Source organism: Rhincodon typus, chromosome 16 (genome assembly GCF_021869965.1).
Source record: "Rhincodon typus isolate 14 chromosome 16, sRhiTyp1.1, whole genome shotgun sequence".
Lineage (NCBI taxonomy): Eukaryota > Metazoa > Chordata > Chondrichthyes > Orectolobiformes > Rhincodontidae > Rhincodon > Rhincodon typus.
Genome location: NC_063347.1, coordinates 29993408 through 30015879, shown reverse-complemented (window position 1 = coordinate 30015879; position 22472 = coordinate 29993408). Strand labels below are relative to the sequence as shown.

The window sequence follows — 22472 nt, the reverse complement described above, 5'->3', positions numbered from 1 at the left end:
AAAGGTGTTTAAAAATAATTGTGTGGATAAATAGATTTTTACTGCACATTAAGATTCTGAAAACTGAAAAGATGCAAGCCCAAATCATGTTTGCAGTAAAATGGTTTTGTAATTTTTTGCCTGAGCATGTTTGTGATTCATAGCTTAAGAATTTGGTTATTTGACTACAAGTAAATATTACAGTAACCCCAACTTGTGGCAATTTGAGCTCAAAATATTGAAGTACTTAAATACGTCAATTTGTATGATCTTGCACTAACTTAAATGTAAAAGCTATTATATCAAATTGGAATTTATGCTACTTGAACTAACATTGAACAACATTCTGAATAATTATAAATGGACCCACGTAGTTTAGTATGGAGGTGAACTCTTTGTTTAATACTTTCAAATTGCAAAAATGGTGAATGCAGTGGTGTATTTGCAAAAGATTTTTATTACTGGTTGTTCCACCTTCACAATCCCAGTCAGATTTATGAAGCATCATTAAATTTGAGCAGAAATACTTTAAGTTGATTGGTGTGTGATAATCTATTACTTTTGATCTCTATTTACAATTGAAGGCACTTGGGCGAGCACATGTCCCCACTGTACTGCATTAACCTTGGTTCAAATCCTGCCATAGTAGATGGTGGAATTTGAAATCAGTAAAAAAATCTGGAATTAAAGAGTCTAATGATGACCGCAAATACATTTTTGGAAAAAACCACATTGTCGGAAAAACCCATCTGCTTCACTAATATCCTTTAGGGAGGAAAACTGCCATCCTTACCTGGTCTGGCCTACATGTGACTCCAGACCCACAGCAATATGGTTGACTCTTACCTGACCTCTGGACTATCAGGAATGAGCAATAAATGCTGCCTGGTCAGTGACACTCTCATCCCCTGAATGAATAAAACAAAAGGTACAGTGGCCAAATGGTTAGCACTGCTGTCTCTCGGCGCCAGGGACCCAGGTACAATTCTGCCCTTAGGACACTGTGGAGTTGGCATATTCTCCCTGTGTCTGCATGGGTTTCCTCTGGGTGCCTTAGTGCACAGTCCAAAGATATGCAGGCTAGGTGGATTAGCTGTGGAAAATGCAGGATTACAGGGATAGGGTAGGGGGATGGGTCTGGGTGGGGATGCCCTTCAGAGAGTTGGTGTGGACCTGTAGGGCTGAATGGCCTAATCCCACACTGTAGGATTCTATGAAAACTCAAAATTATTTGGATTTGGGGAGTCAGGAGGTGACTTACTTTCTGTAGTATTCCAAACCTCTGACCTACTGTTGTAGCCACTGTATTTATTTAGCCAGTCCAGTTCATTTCCATTTTTGGTCAGTGGTACCCTCCCGAATGTTGAATGTGGTGGATTCAGTGATGGCAATACCATTGAATGTCTAGGGGCAATGGTTAGATTGGCCCTTATTGGAGATGACCTCTGCCTGGATTTGTGGTTTGAATGTTATTTGCTATTTGTCAGTCTAAGTCTGGATATTATCCAAGTCTTGCCTGCATTTGGACATAGGCTGTTTCAGTATCTGAAGAGTTGCAAATGGTGCTGAACATTGCCTTCTGACTTTGTGATGGAGGGGGAAGTTCATTTGAAGCAGCTCAAGATGGTTGAGCTTCAGGTACTGCCCTGAAGATGGCCTGGAACTGATTAAATTTCAGCAACCACAGCCATTTTTCTAAATGCTGGGTATGGCTCGTAGTCACAGTCATCCAGCCAGGAAACAGGCCAGTCCAACTTGTCTATGCCGACCAGGTTTCCTAAACTGAATTAATCCCATTTGCATGTGTCTGGCCCATTATCTTTTTAAACCTTTCCCATCCCTGTACCTGTCCAAATGTCTTTTAAATGTTGTTGTAATTGTACCTGCCTCTACTACTTCCTCTGGCAGTTTGTTCCACATATGCATCACCCTTTGTGTGAGAAAGTTGCCCGAGAGGTCCCTTTTAAATCTTTCCCCTCTCGCCTTAAACCTGTCAAACCAGTGGAGAGTTTTTCTGATTCCCATCAACTCCAGTTTTTCTGGGGCTCCTTGATACCACTTGGTGAAACGTGACCTTGCTATCATGGGCTGTCACTCTCTCTTCGCCTCTAGAATTCAGCCCTTTTGTCCATGTTTGAACCGAGGCTGTGTTGAGGGTGGCCCTGGCAGAACCCAAACTGGGTGAACCGGTTTTGCTTGATAGTACCGTTGTTGACCCCTTTCATCACCTTATTGGTGATCGAAAGTAGCGGTAATTAGCCAGGTTGGATTTGTCCTGCTTAATGTATGCAGGATACCTGGAGAATTGTCCAAATTGTCAGGTAGATGCCACTGTGTTAACTAACAGCTTGGCTAGGGGTGTGACAAGTTCTGGAGTACAAGACTTCAATACTATTACTGGAGTATTGTCAAGGCCATAGTCTTTAGATTATCCAACCCCTGAAACCATTTTTTTGATATTGCATGCAGTGAATCAAATTGGCTAAAGACTTGCGTGTGATGCTGGGAACCTCTGGAGGAGGCTAAGATTGATTTTAGCACTTCTGACTGATTATTATTGAGAATGTTTCAGCCTTATGTTTTGCACTGATGTGCTGGGTTCCCCCATCATTGAGGATGGAGATATTTGTGGTGCCTTCTCTTCTAGTGAGTTGTTTAATTGCCCACCATCATTGCCAATTGGATGTACAGGACTGTAGAGCTTAGATCTCATCCATTTGTTGTGGGATCATTTAGTGCCCTCTGTCACTTTGCTGCTTGTGCTGTTGGAACATAAGTAGCACATTTTTGGTAGCTTCACAGGTTGACACCTCATTTTAGGTATGCCTGGTGCTGGTCCTGGCATACCTTCGTGCAGTTTGACCTCCTGACTTGATGGTAATGATAGAGTGGAAAATATGCTGGGACATGGGGTTGCATACAGGGCTGGACTACAGTTCTGCTGCTCTTGTTGGCCCGTAGTGTCTCTTGGATGTCCAGTCTTGAGTTCGTAGATCTATTAGAAGTCTTTCCCATTTCATGTGGTAATAGTGCCACCTGAAATGCTGTAAAGTGTTATCAATGTGAAGGTTGGACTTGGTCTCCAGAGGACTGTGCAGTGGTCACTGTTGCTGATATTGTCATAGACTAATGCATCTGCAGTAGGCAGATTGTTGAGGATAAGGTCAAGCATGTTTTTTTCCTCTTGTTGGTTCTTTCACCATCTGTTGTAGGCCCAGTCTAGCAGCAATGCCTTTTAGGACCCGACCAGCTCGATTAACAATGCTGCTGCCAAGCAACTCTTGATTCTGTTCGAAATAGAACCTGTTGCGTCAGCCATTACAAAGAAACAGATTTGGGGATGATTTTCTTTCACAAAGATGTTATGCTTAACAAACAACAACAGAAGTAGAAGTTTGTTTTAGTACATCTGTGTTGATAGAAAATATTCAGTTCACTGGATCAACTCATTTATCTCAAGTATGAAAAAGTGAATGTGTGTGTGTATATCCAGCAGTAAACCGGAACACTGTCATTTCTTGGAGGTGATTTAGGGATAGTTGAGAGGTAACTGGTAAAGTGTCAGTACGAATATAACTATAGATTGAATTTTAAAAATTCATTGTAGAAACTGTAAATGAGCCAAAATATCAGAATTTTGTTTTCATTTATTTAATAGGTTGCCTTGGAGACACACAATTTTGTTTCAGAATTCGGCAGTCATCCAATAGGAGGAACTCCCTTGATTGCCTGTTGGACCAATTTGATAGAGATGCTCCTGTTTATTTGAAGGTTAGAAATGTTTCTAATCACCATGTTGCGCAATTGTAAGACTCTTGTTTACTCATTATTTTAAAAATAAGTAGCAATTATAAGTAACACAATATTATCAATAATAATCATGCCTGTTTTCTAGCAAATCTTACTAATGTTAAAACCCAGCAAAACCTTAGCTAAAGTAATGGAATAATTCTAATGACACTTAACTTCTTGGTGTTGCACGATAGTACGTTGCATGTTCACTCGCACAAGTCCACTTCAAAGAATTCCTAAGTTTTCTTTTGGAAAGGAAGAAAATGCAGATTGGATGCTTCCCAAGTGGGTGGATGGATTGGAAAGTACCAAACTTCTAATAGCTTATGTTCTTCCTCTGTATTCAGAACTGCTAACAGCCAGTATTTCCATTTTGTTATCAGTAGACAAGACTTCTCCAATGATCGAGAATGTGAGATAACAAGGTGTGGAGCTGGATGAACACAGCAGGCCAGGCAGCATCAGAGGAGCAGGAAAGCTGATGTCTTGGGTCTGACGTTCCTTTCTGAAGAAGGGTCCAGACCCGAAACGTCAGCTTTCCTGCTCTTCTGATGCTGCCTGGCCCGCTGTGTTCATTCAGCTCCACACCTTGTTTTTACAAAAGATGTAGATATAGGTTCTAGATGTGCTGATAAGACTTTATTGCTCTTTATTCTTTCCACAATCCCCAAAGATTTTCTTTGTCATGCCCATGTACAAATCCTCTGATAGCCTTGCTTCTTTATAGCATTCTTTGCAGTGCCTCTCTTCCACATACTTCATCATGAGTAGGAAAGATACAGGCATTCTTTCTGGGACTTCTTCATTAAACCTTCCTGCTGTACTATTGCAATTCCCAACTGGCAAACCATCTTCTTCATCATGAATTTGATTACTTTCCTAATTCTTCAACTGATCCTTAGCATCCTTTTTTTCTTCTCAAAGTCTTGACATAGCTTTCATACCAGAGTTTCTCGAAGTCAGGGTTAAAACCCCAAGTGATATCCCATGCTGAAATGTTTGGGGCATAAGCTCTGTAGCAACAATGCCTGTGCAGTCACATTGGGAAGAGGTCTGGAAAGCACTGAGTTATACATTCCATATCAATCATGTTTCCATTTAATGGTGACTTCGCTGCTTTTGAATCACATAAGCCTTGCTTTGTAGATGATGTCACTTAGAATCAGATTTCTGTGTTGAAAAAAAAGTTGTTCTTAATAGGATTCCATAGAATATATAACACAGAAACAAGCCATTCTACTCAAACAGTTCATGCCAATGTTTATGTTCTGTTTCAGCCTCCTCACATTTTTCTTCAACTGAATTTAACATCGCAACTCTATATAATCAATTCTCGCTTAAATGGTTGTATAGCTTCTCATTAAAAGTCCCAACCACATCTAGTGGTAGCAAGTTACATACTTTCACCAGTTTTTGAGTGAAGAGGTTTCTTTTGAATTCCCTGTTGGATTGCTTGGCCTCTAGATATGTTCTCCACAAAATGAAATTTTGAGTTGAATCTTACCTTTTTTTAGTTAGGAAGAGTTGTGTCGAAATTTTTGGAGAGTTTCCTGCCATGCAGCCTAAGTTTTCTCACCCTATCTTATCAAATTTGCTTGATTAATTATCAACCCATACCATCTGATTTCTGCCCCAGCTTAGCACACACTGTTTCCAGAACAACTTGATGCTCAGCAGATATACCAGAATTCACTTCACTGGCATTCTTTGTGCCTGTGGCATCTTTTTAAAAGGCCATTTTGCATTGTCAGCATGGAGCAGTCCTGCATGGCTGACATTTGCCCTGGACATGGCAGACAGTAAGGAATCAGCACCTCATTTTACGGGCAAGGTCCTTCGACCCTGCTGTATGTGTTGGTGCACAAAATGAATTTCTCTCCCTTACCCCCACCCCTTCTCTGTGCCAGCCTAAGTGCCAGTATCTTTTTTTCCAATACCTCTCTCTCTCCCTCTGTCTCTGCAACTGTACCCGATTCCCACCAAGGTTCATGCTCCATCACTATTGCTTGCAACATCTTCCTCGCTCGTCATAACCAATCCTCCCAAACCCCATCGTCAGTAACCCCACATGCTCTCTGCGCTGCCTGCTCACTTGGTCGGGACTCCCCCCACCAACACCCCACCCCCCACACCTGCACCAAAAATAATAGTTGTGTCACTGACTTTCGTTTGCCAAAATACCTGCCAATGTCTTATTCCATAAGGATAACAGCCCAAAATAAGACAAAGGGGCAAGAGGGATAGTGTGCTGCTGATCATGTAGCTCCTTGCTCCTTATGAGGATCCTGACTCTGATCACCTTGAGCAAGGCCTGGACTATTACTGGAGAAACCGACCTGTGGCAGGAACCCCTGAGCAAAGACTACCTCCTTGACTTGATTGAGATCTGCTGACAACTATGACAAGCCTCCTGGCTCTCTGCCAGGATTTGGCTCTGCATTAATTGGCACAACCAGATAGCAGTAAATGAGACTAATGTTTCTAGCTTGGTGGCAAAATGCAAAACCATATGGCAAGACAAGGCAGGATTTCTGTGAGCATCCAGATAGGCTCAGAATGAGTGAGTGTTATGATAATGAGCCCAGAGAGGAGCCAGGTCCAGTCCATGAGCTGGTTGCATGTCTCTGCAGCAGCATTATAATAATATCTGCCGGTGCAACTAAAGGTTCAGAAGAGTCCTGTAAGTGGATCAGAGATGTGTCATGAGTGTTCTTCGAGACTGGCATATGTCTAATGCTAATGTCTATGGAAAAGGCATATGGTCTTGCCCATGGAACTACGCCAAGATGTTAGTGTCTGGTGCTCCAGGTTCTCGCTGTGGTTTCCTTGTTGAGTTTTCCCAACATCTGGCTTGTTTAGTGATATTGTTAAGATGGGTGGCTGAATATTAATGAGGTGAGTTGTACTATTAACAGACCTTTTAACAAGCGTTAATCCACATCATTTGGCATCTTGCCACTGCCTGGGAAGAATATCACCACACTGCTTGTGAAAATCTTAAAAGATTGTGCAAGTTGTTCCTGATTTTTGAAATGGGCCACATCGCACCGTACATGTTTAACATAAGTTTCCTACTTAACAATTATTTCCTTTTGGAGATAGAAACCTGAAAACCAAGCACTAGCTTTTATCCCCTGCTAACCTGTAGTATAATGTTTAGTGATTGCTGTATTTGTACTTTAAGTAGTTAGTTCCTGTATATCACCTAGGCCCACATCTGGCTAGTCTTCCTGCCAAAATCTGTTGCCTTGCACTTATCTAGGTTGAAGTTCATTTGTCAATTTTTCCAAATTCTCCAAGTTTATTCATATCCTCCTGCAATTTATTGCAATACACTTCTTCAGTTTTGACTGCCTGGCCACCCACTCAACCCATTTCACATTATTTGTGAAAAATATCACTCAAAATGAGAGCATTCCGAAAAGAACACAGAAATCTTGAACCCGTAGTTGCAGAGAATTTGCTAAATATATTGAATATGATTTATTCCATTCTGTCTGGATTTGTAAACTGAAGAGTATGTGAAATAAGTTAGTATGAAGTCTCTAAGATGATTCAGCCTGTACTACATATTGACCAAGCAGGTGTGACATGAGACTCCTGAAGGTAATTGAGGATTGTCACTGTAAAGAATATTATTGCCATTTTTTAGGTATTTTGATTTAAAAACTTTGTATGGGGAAGTGCATAATTTCCACTGTTATCCATCCTCCGATGGTTTGGCTACTTTTGGGAAATCACTGATTAGTGAAACCACAGATGTGTGTTCACACCTGGTGAATTTTTGGGAGTTCTCCCAGGTTTACTTTTTTTTTGAGATGCACACAGATACAAGTACAGAAAGCAATCAAGACGGCAGATGTTTTTTTGGCTGTTATTACAAGCTTTAGGAATTTGGCTCTAGGAATAATGCTGTCAATCGCATAGAGCATAGGTGAGACCATACTTAGAGACTTGCATGCAGTTTTGGTCTCTTTCCTAAGGAAAGATGTAATTGTTGTATAAGGAGTGTAACACAGGTTCACTAGTCTATTTCCTGGGATGGAGGGAATGTCCTATGAGAAAAGAATAAATAGTCTGGATCTATGTTCTCTGGAGCTTTGAAGAATGAGATTCAGGATTTGACAGTAGGAGCAGCAAACAGATTTCCTCTGGCTGCAGAGTACAAAACCAGGAAATATATTCTGATGAATAAGTTGTAGGTCATTTAGGACTGAGATGAGGAGGAATTTCTTCACTCGGAATGTGGTGAATCTTGGAATTCTCTCCCTTGTGGGCTTTGTAGACCCAGTTGTTGAGTACGTTCGAGACAGAGATCAATAGTTTTCACCATATGGGATTTTTCAGAACAGTGCTGGTGAAGTAGAAGATCAGCCATGACCTTATGAATGGTTGAATGGCTGTGAAGTTTGAATAACTTAGAAGAACATAAGAACTAGGAGAAGTATGAGTTTAGTCACAAATGCAATTTTCTACAAATTATTTGGTTGACCCAAGTCAATATTTGTGAGATCCATCTGGCAGCACTGAAATGTTTCTCTATCGATTGCTCTTTTTCTCTATTTACTGTTCAAGGAAAGTGCTTCTCCCTAAGGGAGGGGAGCAAAGAATGTCGCCCTGAGGCCTGCACTGAAAAAAGCCTTCTTGTTAGACCCCACAGATCAAGAATGTGAGTGGCTGTAAATGACGGAGAAGGGAAACTGATTATGTCCAAGAATAAAAATTAAACTTTTTCAAGCATTTATTCATCTTGTTTTGTTATCTTTTTGTTTTAACAGAAAGATTCTGCCCATTACTATGGTTATGTTTATTTTAGACAAGTGCGTGACAAAACTTTAAAAAGAGGCTACTTTCAAAAGGTAAGTGTTATCCTCAATTTGTGCTGCTTAAGTTCATAAAAGCTAATTGAATCGTATGTAAATGTAAACAGAAAATGCTCAAAAACACTCAGCAGGTCCAGCTACACCTGTGGGAAGAGAAACAGTTAATGTTTCAAGTCAATGAATTTTCTCCAGACCTGGAAAATGTTGGACGTAGCAGATTTTACAGAAGTGTATCACGAGGAGAAGGTAGATGGTAGTGTAAGAACACCAGGTCGAAGAAATTAAATGTCCAAAGGGTGTTGGTGCAGGCAAAAGGAGATGGCACTGGGACAAGTAAAAGAAACAAAATATGCAAAGTAAAAGTGAGGAGGGAGAGGGCAAAATGGATAGATGTTGTATCCTGTGTTCAGTTCTTCCAGCTGTCTTGTGTTTTCATGGGAAGGTGTCATGCAGGGTGACTAATTGTCATTAAATTATGGGACTATCCTGTATTTATGGTGGTTTCCCCGCCTCCTTCATTGTTTGTTTTTTGAGGCTAGAACACACTCTTGTATTTGTGATGTTCAAGTTGCACACGTGCGTAGTAAATGTTTGCATACGCTCACTTTGCTGTCTTCACCCACCTCTTCTTTGGACAGTACAAGTTTGCCTCCATTCCACAATGTCCCTTTTCTTTTGCCTAGAGATTGGTCAGCCTGGTAAGTTAGGAAGCTGAGAAGACGTTTGGAGCAGGACATCACAGAAGGGAGTGTTGTTGAAGGCGATGGTAGAAGATATGTATATTGGAGATATCAAGCTGAGGGGAGTTTAATGGCAGATTTAATATCTGTTGCATAAATAGATTGGTGGAATGGAAGGTGAGGACAAGGGAAACCCTATTGTAGTTTTTGTATGTAAAGTAATCTTCATTTTGTATCAAACCTTACTGAGATCACATTTGGAATTTTCAGTTTAGCATACTGCTAGCTCATTGAGATCAGACTGAAAATGTAACTAATTGTTCAAACCTGATCTCCAACTATTAAACAAACTCCAGGTTTGGGCTGATGAGTGACATGCAACCTTCACACCACACAAGTGCCAACCAATGACCATGTCCAACAATCCAATCGCACCTTGCCAAGGCTCCTTAGACAGCATTCTCAATATCTGTGGCCATTACCACCTTGAAGGACAAGGGCAGCAGTTGTGTGAGAAAGCCACCACCTGTAAATTCCACTACAAGCCACATGCCATCTTGTCTATGAAATATATCTCTGTTCCTGCACTGTCACTTGGACAAACCCTTGAATTGCCACCCTCATAGTACTGTGTGTACCTATACTTGCCTCATAATTTGCAGCTCTAATGAATTCAAGAAACCTGACGGTATCCAGGACTAAACAGGCTGCTTAATTGTCACCCCATCTAACACTGTTTAGGAAGGAGCTCACCACCTGCTCCAGAGCGATTGGGAATGAGCAATAAATGCTGTCCCAGCCAGCGATACTAATATCCCATGAATTAATATTGAAAGAAAAGATAAATTAACCCACCATTATGAAAATTCAATTCCTGAATGTTTGCTGGTGTCCAGATTTAGAGTTCAATTCTTCTAGCTATCCATGGCAAATTTGAGACACTGATATTAAATGAGTCAAAATGATTGATTTTACATATTGGTTAAAAATAGATTGATGTTTGAGGACAAAAATATTTAAGAATTTTCTCAAAATGATACAAGTGGAAATGTTAATGAAGTATGCCACTGTCTGATAGAGAACTGATTTACCTAAATACTATTACATATTTAACAGTTCTAAAATGTTTGATTTACTGTACATTTCAAGATACAAGTTTGGAAGTCCAAATTTTGGAACTAACCCCCAGCATAAAATTTATCATTCCATTGTTAAATTTCTTTATTCTTCTAACTGGGGCAGCACGGTGGCTCAGTGGTTAGCACTGCTGCTTCACAGTGCCAGGGACCCCGGTTCGATTCCACCCTCGGGCAACTGTCTATGTGGCATTTGCACATTCTCCCCGTGTCTGCGTGGGATTCCTTTGGGTGCCCCGGTTTCCTCCCACAGTCCAAAGATGTGCAGGTTAGCTGGATTGGCCATGCTAAATTATCCATACTGTTCAGGGATGTGTAGATTACATGGGTTATAGGGGGATGGGTCTGGGTGGGATGCTGTGAGGGTCAGTGTGGACTTGTTGGGCCGAAGGGCCTGTTTCCACACTGTGGGAATTCCATGATCTCTGATATTTCTATTCTAATAATAAACTTTAATTCTAAATTCATTTGTAGGCTGATTAATGTTTTTTCAGGAAAATTTTGCTCACAAAAAATTTATAAAACATTGAAACTGTACACCAATTGATTGTGGCTGAAAAAAGCCGTTATAAGTTATACTTATTTCAGATCATCCTTTGAGAAGGAACCTAGGGTGTGTGAAATCTAATTAGTTTGACTGTGCTATTAAATGAATATGTATTTCCAGTGCTTAGTAGTGTTGGAATTTGTTATTAATTCCAAAAAGGTTAGTAGGACATGCAATCGGGTTTTATTCAATACAGCGGAGCTGAATGGGAGACAGCAAGAATTGTTGCGTGGAAGCATACAAAAGGTGAAATAGCTAAAATCACAGATGACAATGGTAGGGTGAAGATTTAGTCAAAAGATCAAATCCAAGTTCTCGACTATATTGTAGGGACAAAGCACAGATAACTCAGTAGGTCATGGAATTCTAAATCTAAAAGTTTTGTGTTCTACATTGGGTATTACTTTTTTAAAAATATTTTAGTCAGTTTTTTAAAAATTTTTTTAAAACCAAAGATTACAGTAAACACAGCCAACACATGTATGTGCAGAAAAGTCATTATAAATACTCAGTGTTAAATGGGCAGTCCTCCTATTTGTATTTTATTCTGAAAATTTTGAAGATAAAATGGCAAAGTAGAATAAGTTGGAAACAAAATATTAAAGGTGAAATGCTATTTGAATGTTAGGTTGCAAATTAATCCATTGCAGGTTAAAATTTTAAGAATTATTTACACTCCATTAGATTACTTGGTTAAAGCACCAGATTTTGATTTTCTTTATATATTTGGTATATGGTAAAATGGACTTCATTCTGTGGTCATTTGATAGAAATGCCTGAATTTTAGGAATTGGTTTTGTGTTGAAATGTCGCACCCTATTTCTCATTCTAGTTTCACAAATAAAATCTGCATCTAAAGGTAATTTTTTTTTGGGGAGGGTGGTGAATGAAACTGTTTTGAATTTAAAGCCTACTGTTGATAAAATTCCTTCTAATAATGTGGTGCACATTTTCTTTTTGTAGTGTCAGACAGTTTATTTTTCCTTTTTAGGCTTTACATGTGTTTTCACTTCTGAGGCATACACTGCAGCGCTCTAAAATGCCATACTGTTGGGATGCAGGTCCAGTTTTGCTCATTCTGTAGAGCTGTCAGGAAAAAATATCTGGACGGTTTTTATTCATGCATAATTTCTTGTTGTGAGTTTAGAGTATGATGACATTAGGATGTGCAAACTGGAGTGAATTCTTTCTTTCACCCATTTTAAAATACAAATTTAGAAAGTAGCAATTGAGCATGTTAAGCTAGAAATGAAAATACTACAGATGCTGGACATGTGAAAAGAAACACACAAATTGCTACAGACAACAGATAAGGTAATATCTTGCTATTACTTGCATATTGATTATTAAAGCACATGAGGATTACTGTATATTTAAATTTGAGTGCAATGTATCCATTGAAATTTACTTCTTTCACGCATTTTCATTAATAAATTACAATGGAAAATGGTGAAAGGAAACTGAGAAGCTAACCATTGCATTTGGAAAGGCAAGGACTGATTACAGATGGTCGGCATGGGTTTGTAGGAAACTGTGTCTCTCAGACTTGATTGAGAATTTTTTGAAGAGGTGACCAAGAAATTAGATGAAGGCAGAGCAGTAGACATAACTTTAGCAAGGCCTTCGACAAGATTCCGCATGGTAAACTGGTTAGGAAGGTTCGATCACATGGGATCTGGGAGAGCTAGCCAGTTGGGTACAAAATGGGCTTTATGGTAGGAGTCAGTGGATGGTGAGAGAGAGTTGTTGTTCAGACTGGAGGCATATGACCAGCGATGCGCAATATCCATTGTTGTTTATCATTTATGTAAACAATTTGGATGAGATTTTAGGAGGTATAGTTAGTAAGTTTGCAGATGACACCAAGATTAGTGGGATAGTGGACAATTAAGGAAGTTATCTAAGAGTACAGCGGATCTTGATCAACTGGACCAGTGAGCTGAGGAATGGCAGATGGCATTTAATTCAGTTAAATGTAAGGTGTTGCATCTTGGTAAGACAAACCAGGACGGGACTTACACAGTTAATGGCATGGCCTTGGGGAGTGTTGTCGAACAGAGGGGCATAGGGGTGCAGATTCATAATTCCTTGAAGGTGGCATCCCAGGTAGACAGGATGGTGATAAAGGTGTTTGACCAATGAAGGCAAACATACCAGAACACTGAGTACAGGAGACCAACCAGCAGCATTGGCCTGCTGTGTTCATCCAGCTCTATACCTTGTTATCTTAGATTCTCCAGCATCTGCAGTTCCTACTATCACTGAGTACAGGAGTTGGCATGTCATCTAACAGCTTTACAAGACTTTGGTAAGGCCTCATTTGGAGTACTGCATACAATTTTTTTTGTAACCCTGCTTTCAGAAAGATGTTAAACTGGAAAGGGTGCAGTAAAGATTTACACCAATGTTACTGAGACTGGAAGGTTTACGTTATAATGAGAGGCTGGATAGGCTGGGACATTTTACCCTGGAGTATAGGAGGCTGGGGGATGACCTTTTTATAAAGGTTTATAAAATCATGAGGGGCATCAATAGTTTGAATAACCGAGGTCTTTTTCCCCAGGGTAGGGGAATCCAAAGCTGGAGGCATAGGTTTAAAGTGAGAGGGGAAAGATCTAAAAAGGGGTAACGCTTTCTCACAGAGCAAGGTATCTGTATGGAATGAGCTGCTAGAGGAAATGGTAGAGGCTGGTACAATTACGATATTTAAAAAAAAACTTTTGGACACGTACATGGATAGGAAAGATTTCGAGGGATATGGGGCCACATGCACACAAGTGGGTCCAATTTAGGAGACCTGGTCAGCATGGATGAGTTGGGCTGAAGGGCTTGTTTCCATGCTGATGACTGCTTAATATAATATCAACAATCAGTAACAATGTGAAATCTAGCTGCATGTCATTTTCTTTTTCTTTTTTTAAAAAAGCTTTTTCATATTGCATTTATGATTCAAGATTTGAGGTACCAGATCTTTGTCAACTGACTTTAGGTGAAGTCAAAAGTTTATCTTACTTACTGATGGTTGCACAGGGTCCATGGTTTGCAAATTTAACAATTCTAGCATGAATCTGGCACAGTACATAAACACATTGAAATTCTAATAAGAAAGTATGACTGTTGCAAAGCAGTGAAAATAAGGCTGTACTGAAACTTGTGATTAACTAGAAATTTAGTAAATTTATGATAGATTAAGATAAAACTAACTAATTCAAAGTGAAAGTGTAACATTAACAAAATTTCTTTAAATTGATTTGTGGTGTAGACCTCTTGGAAGATTCAAGGTAAGCCTGAAGCAGTCTAATTTAACCACTATAAATTAAAGATCGTTTATTTGTTTTTGTCCTGGACAGGTTAAGATGTAGAAGTGCATTTCTGCTTCAACAAAATTAGGTTGAATATATCATAATTTATGTGTGGTCTTGGTAAGAGTAGTGAGGAAATTAGAGAATGGCTTCTCTGATGCAGGAAGCATGCAGCAACATATCTTGCTTTTGGTCTGAAGAATTGTCATGTTGCCAAATACCAAAAATGGGAGTGAAATTGAAGACTTATTTGCCTTCTGCAGAGCCAATGTAATGTTGTGCTGCTGGATGAAACCATTCCTACTGTCAATCTCTGTTGCTCGTGAAGTCTAATTTTTTTCACGTTTGGCAAGTACAGAAGTTTCTCGTGGTAAACCTGTGCAGGTTGAGTCAAGTCAGAAAGTTACAAAACTAGTTTGGTGTTTGATTTCTAATACTGCATAGTCTTAATAATATGCATTTCTAATAATGCATACTGCATTCTTCCAGTTCCTTCTATTAATAGTTGGTTAAGTACATACACCGTATTTTCTTTTATTTTAAAAATGCTTTTGCTTTTCAATGTCTTTACTTTCATGAAGAATATATATAGTATGGTAAATAATGTCATGTGAATGTTTTACAAGTTGCCTATATCGCCATGTTAAACAAGTATCTTATTGTCATACCAACAACCTATCATGTTTTATTATATTTAAATGTACCTTAGTTTGCAAAAAAAAACTTAAGGATCCATAGCATTATTTTGATAAAGCAGAAATCCAATGTTGTTTTATTTTTTCAAAGGTCACTTCTTGTTTCCACCATTGTTGAATCTATTTCTCTTGCATACCTCCTAGTGGCTGGTTACAAAACAACATTAGAAACTTTGCTGCTCAGCTGCCTGCTGTGCATTTCCAACATTGTGCTGTTTGTGTTTCAGATTTCTAGCATTCATAGTATTTTGCCTTTTTACAAATGAAATCAGCACTTTTTTTGAGAAATGGAACTTCATCAAGCAAAGCATATAACAATTTGTTCAGTCTTTCATATATCTATTACCTGGGTTCTGTATTTGATCCCTCAATAACAAACAACCTTTCCTTCAAGTTTATGGATTGTGGTTTGTGTTCTGATGAAGTCACCAGACCTGGAGTGTTAACTCTGTTTTCTCCCCGCAGATGCTGTCAGACCAGTTGAGTTTCTGCAGCAGTCTCACTTTCTGTTTCAAATCTCGAGCATCTGCAGTTCTTTGTTTTATTTTCTATATAATTCCAGTAAGTTTGTTTTTCCTGTCCTTTCTTACAGTCTCTGGTGCTGCTCAGTAAACTTCCCTATGTTAACTTCTTCCATTTCCTGCTGAAGTTGATTGCACCAGAATATTTTGACAAAAGCGAGCCTTGTCTAGAAGCGGGTGAGTCTCTTAAACTATTTTTACAACACAGCATAGGTTTTGTGAAATGAAAACAGTAAATGCTGAATAATCTCAGCAGCTCTGGCAGCATCCGTAGAGACCGAGAAACAGAGTTACGTGTTTTAAGTACAATATCACTCTTTAAGAGGGATATGCTGCCAGACCTGCTGAGTTTCTCCAGCATTTTGTTTTTTTTAATTTCAGATTACCAGCATCCAAGTAGTTTGATTTTATATTTATGGGTTTTGGGAGAATTTGTTCCCTGAATCACATTGCTGCACTTGCTTTATTCATCTGCAGCCAAACTCTTTTAAATTATTTACATTGTGAATTACAGTCTCAAACTTTGTTTTGTGACTGTTAAATTTAAGGTAAAATGGAGTAGTGAAGAGGGTCACGTGACCCAGAATCCTGCTTGACAGCAATCTTAGGTGCTGTGGCAGTTGTGGAGACAGTGAGGCTCAGATTGTTTTACCACAAAGATGATATCAGATATTCGCACCTGTAGACAATGACAGGACTATCTCTGACTTTGGATGAACTGTTAGATTCCTGTGAAACTTGCAGCCTATTAGGAATGTCATACCAGAAACTCTTATATTTTAAACTGTGTCTATGCAATTCCAAGATCGAATAGAGTAATTGAGCATGGAAACAAAGAGCAAAAACAGAAGTTGTTGGAAAAGCTCAGCAGGTCTGCGAGCATCTGTGAAGAAAAGAATCAGTTAATGTTTTGGGTCCAGTGACCCCTTCCTCAGAACTGATAGCACCTGGGAAAACGTTAGTTTATATGCAGAAAATAGGGAGGGGGGTGGGGTAGGGAGTAAACAATAGGATAGAGCCTAAAGATAGAGAAGAACAGTTGGACAGACAAAGGAGTTGATAACTATCTGGTTGGGAGAGTGAACAGTTGTTAATTGGGACTGTTAGTGACTAACAACAGGTGGTGTGTAATGGCAGACTATGTGATAACAAAGCCTACTGTGTGTGGTAGGGGCTAGGACATGGGAGATTTAAGCCCTAACATTATTGAACTCGATATTGAGTCCAGCGGGCTGCAGGGTCCCCAAGTGGAAAACGAGGTATTGTTCTTCCAGCTTGCGTTGAGCGTCGCTGGAACACTGCAGCAAGCCAGAGACACAGATGTTGGCCAGGGAACAGGGTGGTGTGTTAAAGTGGCAGGCAACAGGTATCTTGGTCTTTTTTTGCGAGCAGAACGTAGATGTTCTGTGAAGCGGTTACCTGGTCCACTCTTCGTTTCCCTAATATAGAGGAGACCACATTGTGAGCAGCAAATGCAGTAGACTAGATTCTGGGAAGTGCAGGTGAAGTGTTGCTTCACCTGGAAGGTGTGTTTGGGCCCTTGGATTCTAGGGAAGGAGGAGGTAAATGGGCGGGTGTTGCACCTTCACCGGTTACAGAGGGGGGTGTTGGGGGTGAAGGAAGTGTGGACCAGGGTGTTCCGGAGGGAACGGTCCCTGCAGAATGCGGACAAGGGAGGGTAGGGGAATATGTGTCTCCCTCACCAGTGTCTAGGTAGGTCTTGTTGACTACGAGATCCTTGACTGAAATTGTTAACGTGGGCCAATCAGGAAGCCCTCGCTGACCAATATAAACAGGAGATTTAGAAACCCCTCAGTTCAAGGGACTGACTCAGAGCTGGCTGGCTACAGCCAGTGTACTGTGCACAAGTAAATAAAGGGTGACGGCATTCTGGCCTCCGTGCAGATATTTCGGTACTAATTGCACCAACTGCTTCTCATAGGAGATTAGAACCAAAGTCATACCCTTAATCTGCAGCAGTTTCCCAGTGTATGTTCTCAGTCTACCTGAGTCTTGTGCATGCTTAAGGGTTGAGTCCCAAGTGAATCTTGTTAAAGACTACTTCTGCCACCACAGATACAGCTGCACTGATATGGACCTCCGTGGGAACTAGGTGACCATTTAACTAAACATTAATTTTAATTGGTTCTGCTTGAATGTCGCTAAGCAATTTACTTGTTCCAAGCCACATGTAGGGGGACTTTACAGAATGTGCACTGTCTTGGATACCAGCCTGTGAGTTTACTTACTGAAGTCAGGCCTAGTAGGACTCCTTTGCTGTCTCAAGTCTACATACCAACAGCAATTACAACGGCTTGCCGGCCTAGGTCCTGAAGAATATTTTAGCTACTTGGCAGAGGCTTGGCATTGTTGTGAGGTTCTGCTGAGGGCTGACCTAGGGTCCCTCTGCTCAGGATATGCCCTGTGTGAGACTCTGTGATTGCCTACACCCACATGGTGTTCCCCAAGCGCAGTCAGACAGGTGAGGGAGTCCACTTCCATTGGAATGCCCTGTAGCTCCCATGCTCTATTTGCCACATTTTCTAATGACAAAGCCATTTGTGGTGCCTGTTTGAAGTCCATTTGGGTCTCAGATAGTAAGTGCATCTGCATGGTTATGTCAGTAATCCCACATACCAAATGTCTCTCAATATCTCATTCAGGGTTGACCCAAAATCACATGCCTCTGCCAGTCATCTTAAACTCATCAAAAATCCCGATACGGATTCCCTTGGTTCTCGAACAGCCAAATAACACCGATAGCATTTCAGAATTGGAGGAGGTTTGGGTTTGTAATATTTCTTAACCAACTCTGTCAACTCTTGGAAGGTTTTAGTGTCTGATGCCCCTGGGAAAGTTAAGCCCCTTATAACTGAAAATGCTGCACATTTGCAAGCAGAGCCCCTCTGGGGGCAATGCCTATGTGAACAAAAAAATGAGTGGGAGGGTAGGGATCAAATCAAAATAGCTTTGAAGGGGGAAATAAAGCACTCCACACCCCGTGGTGCCTGCCTCTCCCAAAAAGCATTGAGAGTGCTGGTGCACACCACATGCTCCTTTTCCAGGGACACCCGGCCCTACACGTAGCCACGGAAGAGGGGCAGGCAGCAGCCATAATGACCCCCTCCACAACCCACTGCCTGGACCTATTAATAGCCAGCCTGGCCAGGCCCACGAGGAGATCCTCTAACCTACTTGCCACCCTCCACACTGGATGCCCAAAGATCAGGAGTGTGGGGCTTAAATGCAGCCAGAAACACACAAGGAGGTCTTTAAGATAACTGAAAGGGGAGTGCAAGCACCCACACTCTATATATATATTGTCCACACTCAATATATATATTGTCCACGGACTCCACAGCATTGTAAAACATTCAATTGGGCTGGGAATCCGTGAACCACTGCAATCTATGGTTACATGGTACCGCTGCGTGCAACAGTCTACATCCCAGATCCCCGAGGGAAAGAGGGAGGATTCCCGCATTGAGGGCCCTCCGCTGGGGATCCCCGCCACCCAGTGACAAATGGGCATGCCAAGATGTGTCCAGGTGAGTAGATGAAGAGGTAGATGGTATGCAGCAACAGTCTGTACAGGGCTCACCATTTCACATCTTTAAAAGACAATCATGAAATTCCGGAAACGGCTCAAGTTGTTGGGCACAGGCTCCCAGGGGAGGTACAGGTCCCTAGGACCAATGTGAAATTCCATCCAGGTAGGTGTATGCATAGACGGGATTCCATGCACGCCTGAGCATCCTCCAGCTGGTGCACAACATTGGGTCCAATCACCGCCATTTTAAGGCGTTGAATGATGGTGGCTGCAAACCAGACGTCTGCCATGGCCCAGTGTGCCAACTCCTGCAGCAGCATCCAACCCAGGTCCCTGCCACCCAGCACGTCCCTGACTCTGGTCACCCATGAAGCGATGGCCCTCCTCTCTGACAGCCAGTCGAACCGGCGACTACTGAGATGCGGATTTCTAAGCAGTGGCTCCCTGATGATGGCCACTACTCCTGCCAGAAGGTATGCGCGACGTGAGTCGACCATGTTCCAGACAGTGATCAGGTCCTGGTTAAAGACAGGCAGTGTCTTGAGGGCAAATTCCCTGTTTATGTTGGTCAGCCAGGGATTCCTGATTGGCCCAGGTTAACAATCCCAGTCAAGTATCTTGTAGTCAACAATTCCACCTGGTTCCAATCAGTACATCTGCCCTGTAGTTTTGGAGTCCCCTACCCCGGGGAAAAGACATTCACTGTTCACCCTATCCATTCCTCTCATGCTTTTACAAACCTTTTTTCAGGTCACCCCTCAGCCTCTGACGCTCTGGGGAGAAAAGGCCCAGTGTGTTCAGTCTTTCCCTATTGCTCAAATCCTCCAACTGTGGCAGCATTCTAGTAAATCTGTTCTGAAACCTTTCAAGTTTAACAACATCTTTTCTCTGGCAGGGAAACCAGAATTGAATGCAGGATTCCAAAAGTGGCTTAACCAATGTCTGGTACAGCCGCGACATGACATCCCAGCTTCTATATTCAATGCACTGACCAATAAAGGCAAGCGTACAGATGTCTTCTTTGCTACCCTGTCTACCTGTGACTCCACTTTCAAGGAACTATGAACCTGCACCCGAAGGTCTCTTTATTCAGCAACACTCCCTAGGACCTTACCATTTCAAGTGTAGAAGTCCTGCCCTAATTTGCCTTTCCAATATGTAGCACCTCACATTTATCTAAATTAAACTCCATCTGCCACTCCTTGGCCCATCTGATCATGGTGCCACTTTACTCTGAGGTAGCCTTCTTCATTGTCCCCTACACCTCCAATTTTGGTGTCATCTGCAAACTTAGTAACCATACCTCCTATATTCACATTCAACTCATTTATATAAATGACAAAAAGAGTAGAATTGGGTGATTAACTATTACCTAATCCGCAAGGCCCGCGTGATTCGTATTGCCGTGGAAATGGTTCTTTGGAGTATCATCTTATAGAATTTGTGTTAAATTATCCCTGAACTCTACAGACAGGGCATTCTGTAACAACCTCCGAGACAAAACAGAGGCAGACGGTCTTTATTGTTCACATAAAGAATGTGAGCTTGTGCTTAATTGGAAGAGATCAGGTTTGTGAGGATTTAAATAAAGCTGAAAGATTTGTCTACAGTTGGCTAGATAGAGTGGTCTCCAGTGCAAACCTCATCTTTGAACTAACTTCAGGGAACAGATGTTATCTTCCTTTAAAAGGAAAAAGGACATAAGCAATCAAGAGTTTTGAATAGCTCTCGAGTGGTACCTGGACAATGAAGTATCCACCTAGGGATCAAAGTGAAATACAGCCATTGAAGGAGACACATTGGTTATTTTAAAAGTTAAGTGGGAAATCTTTCTGTAGTTTTTAAGAGTATAAGTTGCTGACTGCAAGTGATTAGTCAACATTGTTTTTATTTTGTATATTACAGTAAGTTTTCAAACTCAAAGTTTTTAAGTGTTATTAGTCTCATAATAATAGGGAATTGCAACCAGCAAAACATGTTTTAGTATTTAAGTCAGAATAGACCAGTAATGTTGCAGAAAGATAATGGAAAAGTTTCTTGTGATGATTTCAACTTCAACAAAAACTTGAATCTTTTAATATAATAAAACAACCCAAGATGTTTACTAGAGCATTATCAAATAAAATTCAATACTGAAGTACGTAAAACAATATTAGGACAGGTGACCAAAAGTTTGGTTAAAGAGGGAGGCATAAAGGAATATACTACAAGAGGAGAGAAAGCTAGAATGTTACAGATTTTACAGAAGTAATTCCAGAGCTTATGGCCTGAGCAATTGAAAGTACAACTGCCAAACACTAAAATTTGTTTCTGCGATAGTTACAATGTGTTATTGGGCCCAGTAAAACCAGTGGGCATGTAGCTGTTCCTTGCTGCTTCTCTAAAAGTAAATCAGTAAGATTTGCATTGCTAGTCCTAGGAAATGACCAGAGGGCAACATGAAAGTAATACGTAAATCTCTTCTGACATTCTCTGCTAATCATTTCCAAAACTTAGTCACTTATCTATAACCAGCTTCTCTGAGATGCAGAGTAATGAGCAGTCTGATTAGCTTTTCTTCAACTGTGCAAGAAAGAACTTGATCAGTAGTAATTACTTAAACTAACTAAGATCAGAAGATTTCATTGTGTATTGTCATCTTGCTGCATGGTATGCTGATGCATCCAAATCTCACTCCTCTGGACTGCTGCCAAGCTTCCCAATTTAGTTGCACTAGCCAATTATGATTGATTGCAGCATTGTATTTGACAACTGGTTTGACTAAAACATTTCTTTTTACAATTAGTACTTAGATATAAAGTCAAATACATCAGAATCTGTTCTAATATATAAATAGATTAATTTTGGTTTGAGCTATTTGTGTTCATATATATTTCTTGCCTGAAAATGATTATTTGAACAAAAAAAAATCAGAAATCTTAATTTTCTTTTTCTAGCCTGTAATGATATGGATCGATGGCCTGCACCAATCCCTGGAAAGACACTAAATCTTCCCACGATGGGGATCGTTGTAAAGGTACAATTTTTAGAGTCGTTTTAGTCAAATCAGTTGCTGAAATGTTAAATATAATTTCATAACGTAAGTACCTTTGCATTAGACCCCATATAAATATCAGATCAAAGTATAAATATTTCAGTATTTAACCTACAATCCAGAAAAAAATTACTGACTTTAAGGGAACAAACTTAATGTCAGTAGATAGATACTGTAATTAACACATCAGCTGTGCATATTGCAATTTCCATTCCTTTATATCCTTTGATTCAGTAATTTGTTCTGATCGTTCGTTCCATTTCATTATCTTGTCAAGGCTCACAATTCAGACAAAAATGGGGAAGGATAAAAAGATTTCAGAGATAGTAGGAACTGCAGATGCTGGAGAATCTGAGATAACAAGGTGTATAGCTGGATGAACACAGCAGGCCAAGCAGCATCAGAGGAGCAGG

General features: G+C 40.5%; 1 protein-coding gene across 2 annotated transcripts in view; it reads left to right on the top strand.

Moving 5' to 3' along the window:
* The window catches only part of dennd6aa (DENN/MADD domain containing 6Aa), a 91410-nt gene that overhangs the window by 32804 nt on the left and 36134 nt on the right, over window positions 1-22472 (top strand). For both annotated transcript variants that reach the window (XM_020537416.2, XM_048606411.1), the window contains exons 4-7: window positions 3638-3750; window positions 8550-8630; window positions 15547-15652; window positions 21962-22041. In XM_020537416.2, coding sequence (XP_020393005.1) covers window positions 3638-3750; window positions 8550-8630; window positions 15547-15652; window positions 21962-22041 — 380 coding nt within the window. The remainder of the gene's footprint in view (window positions 1-3637; window positions 3751-8549; window positions 8631-15546; window positions 15653-21961; window positions 22042-22472) is intronic.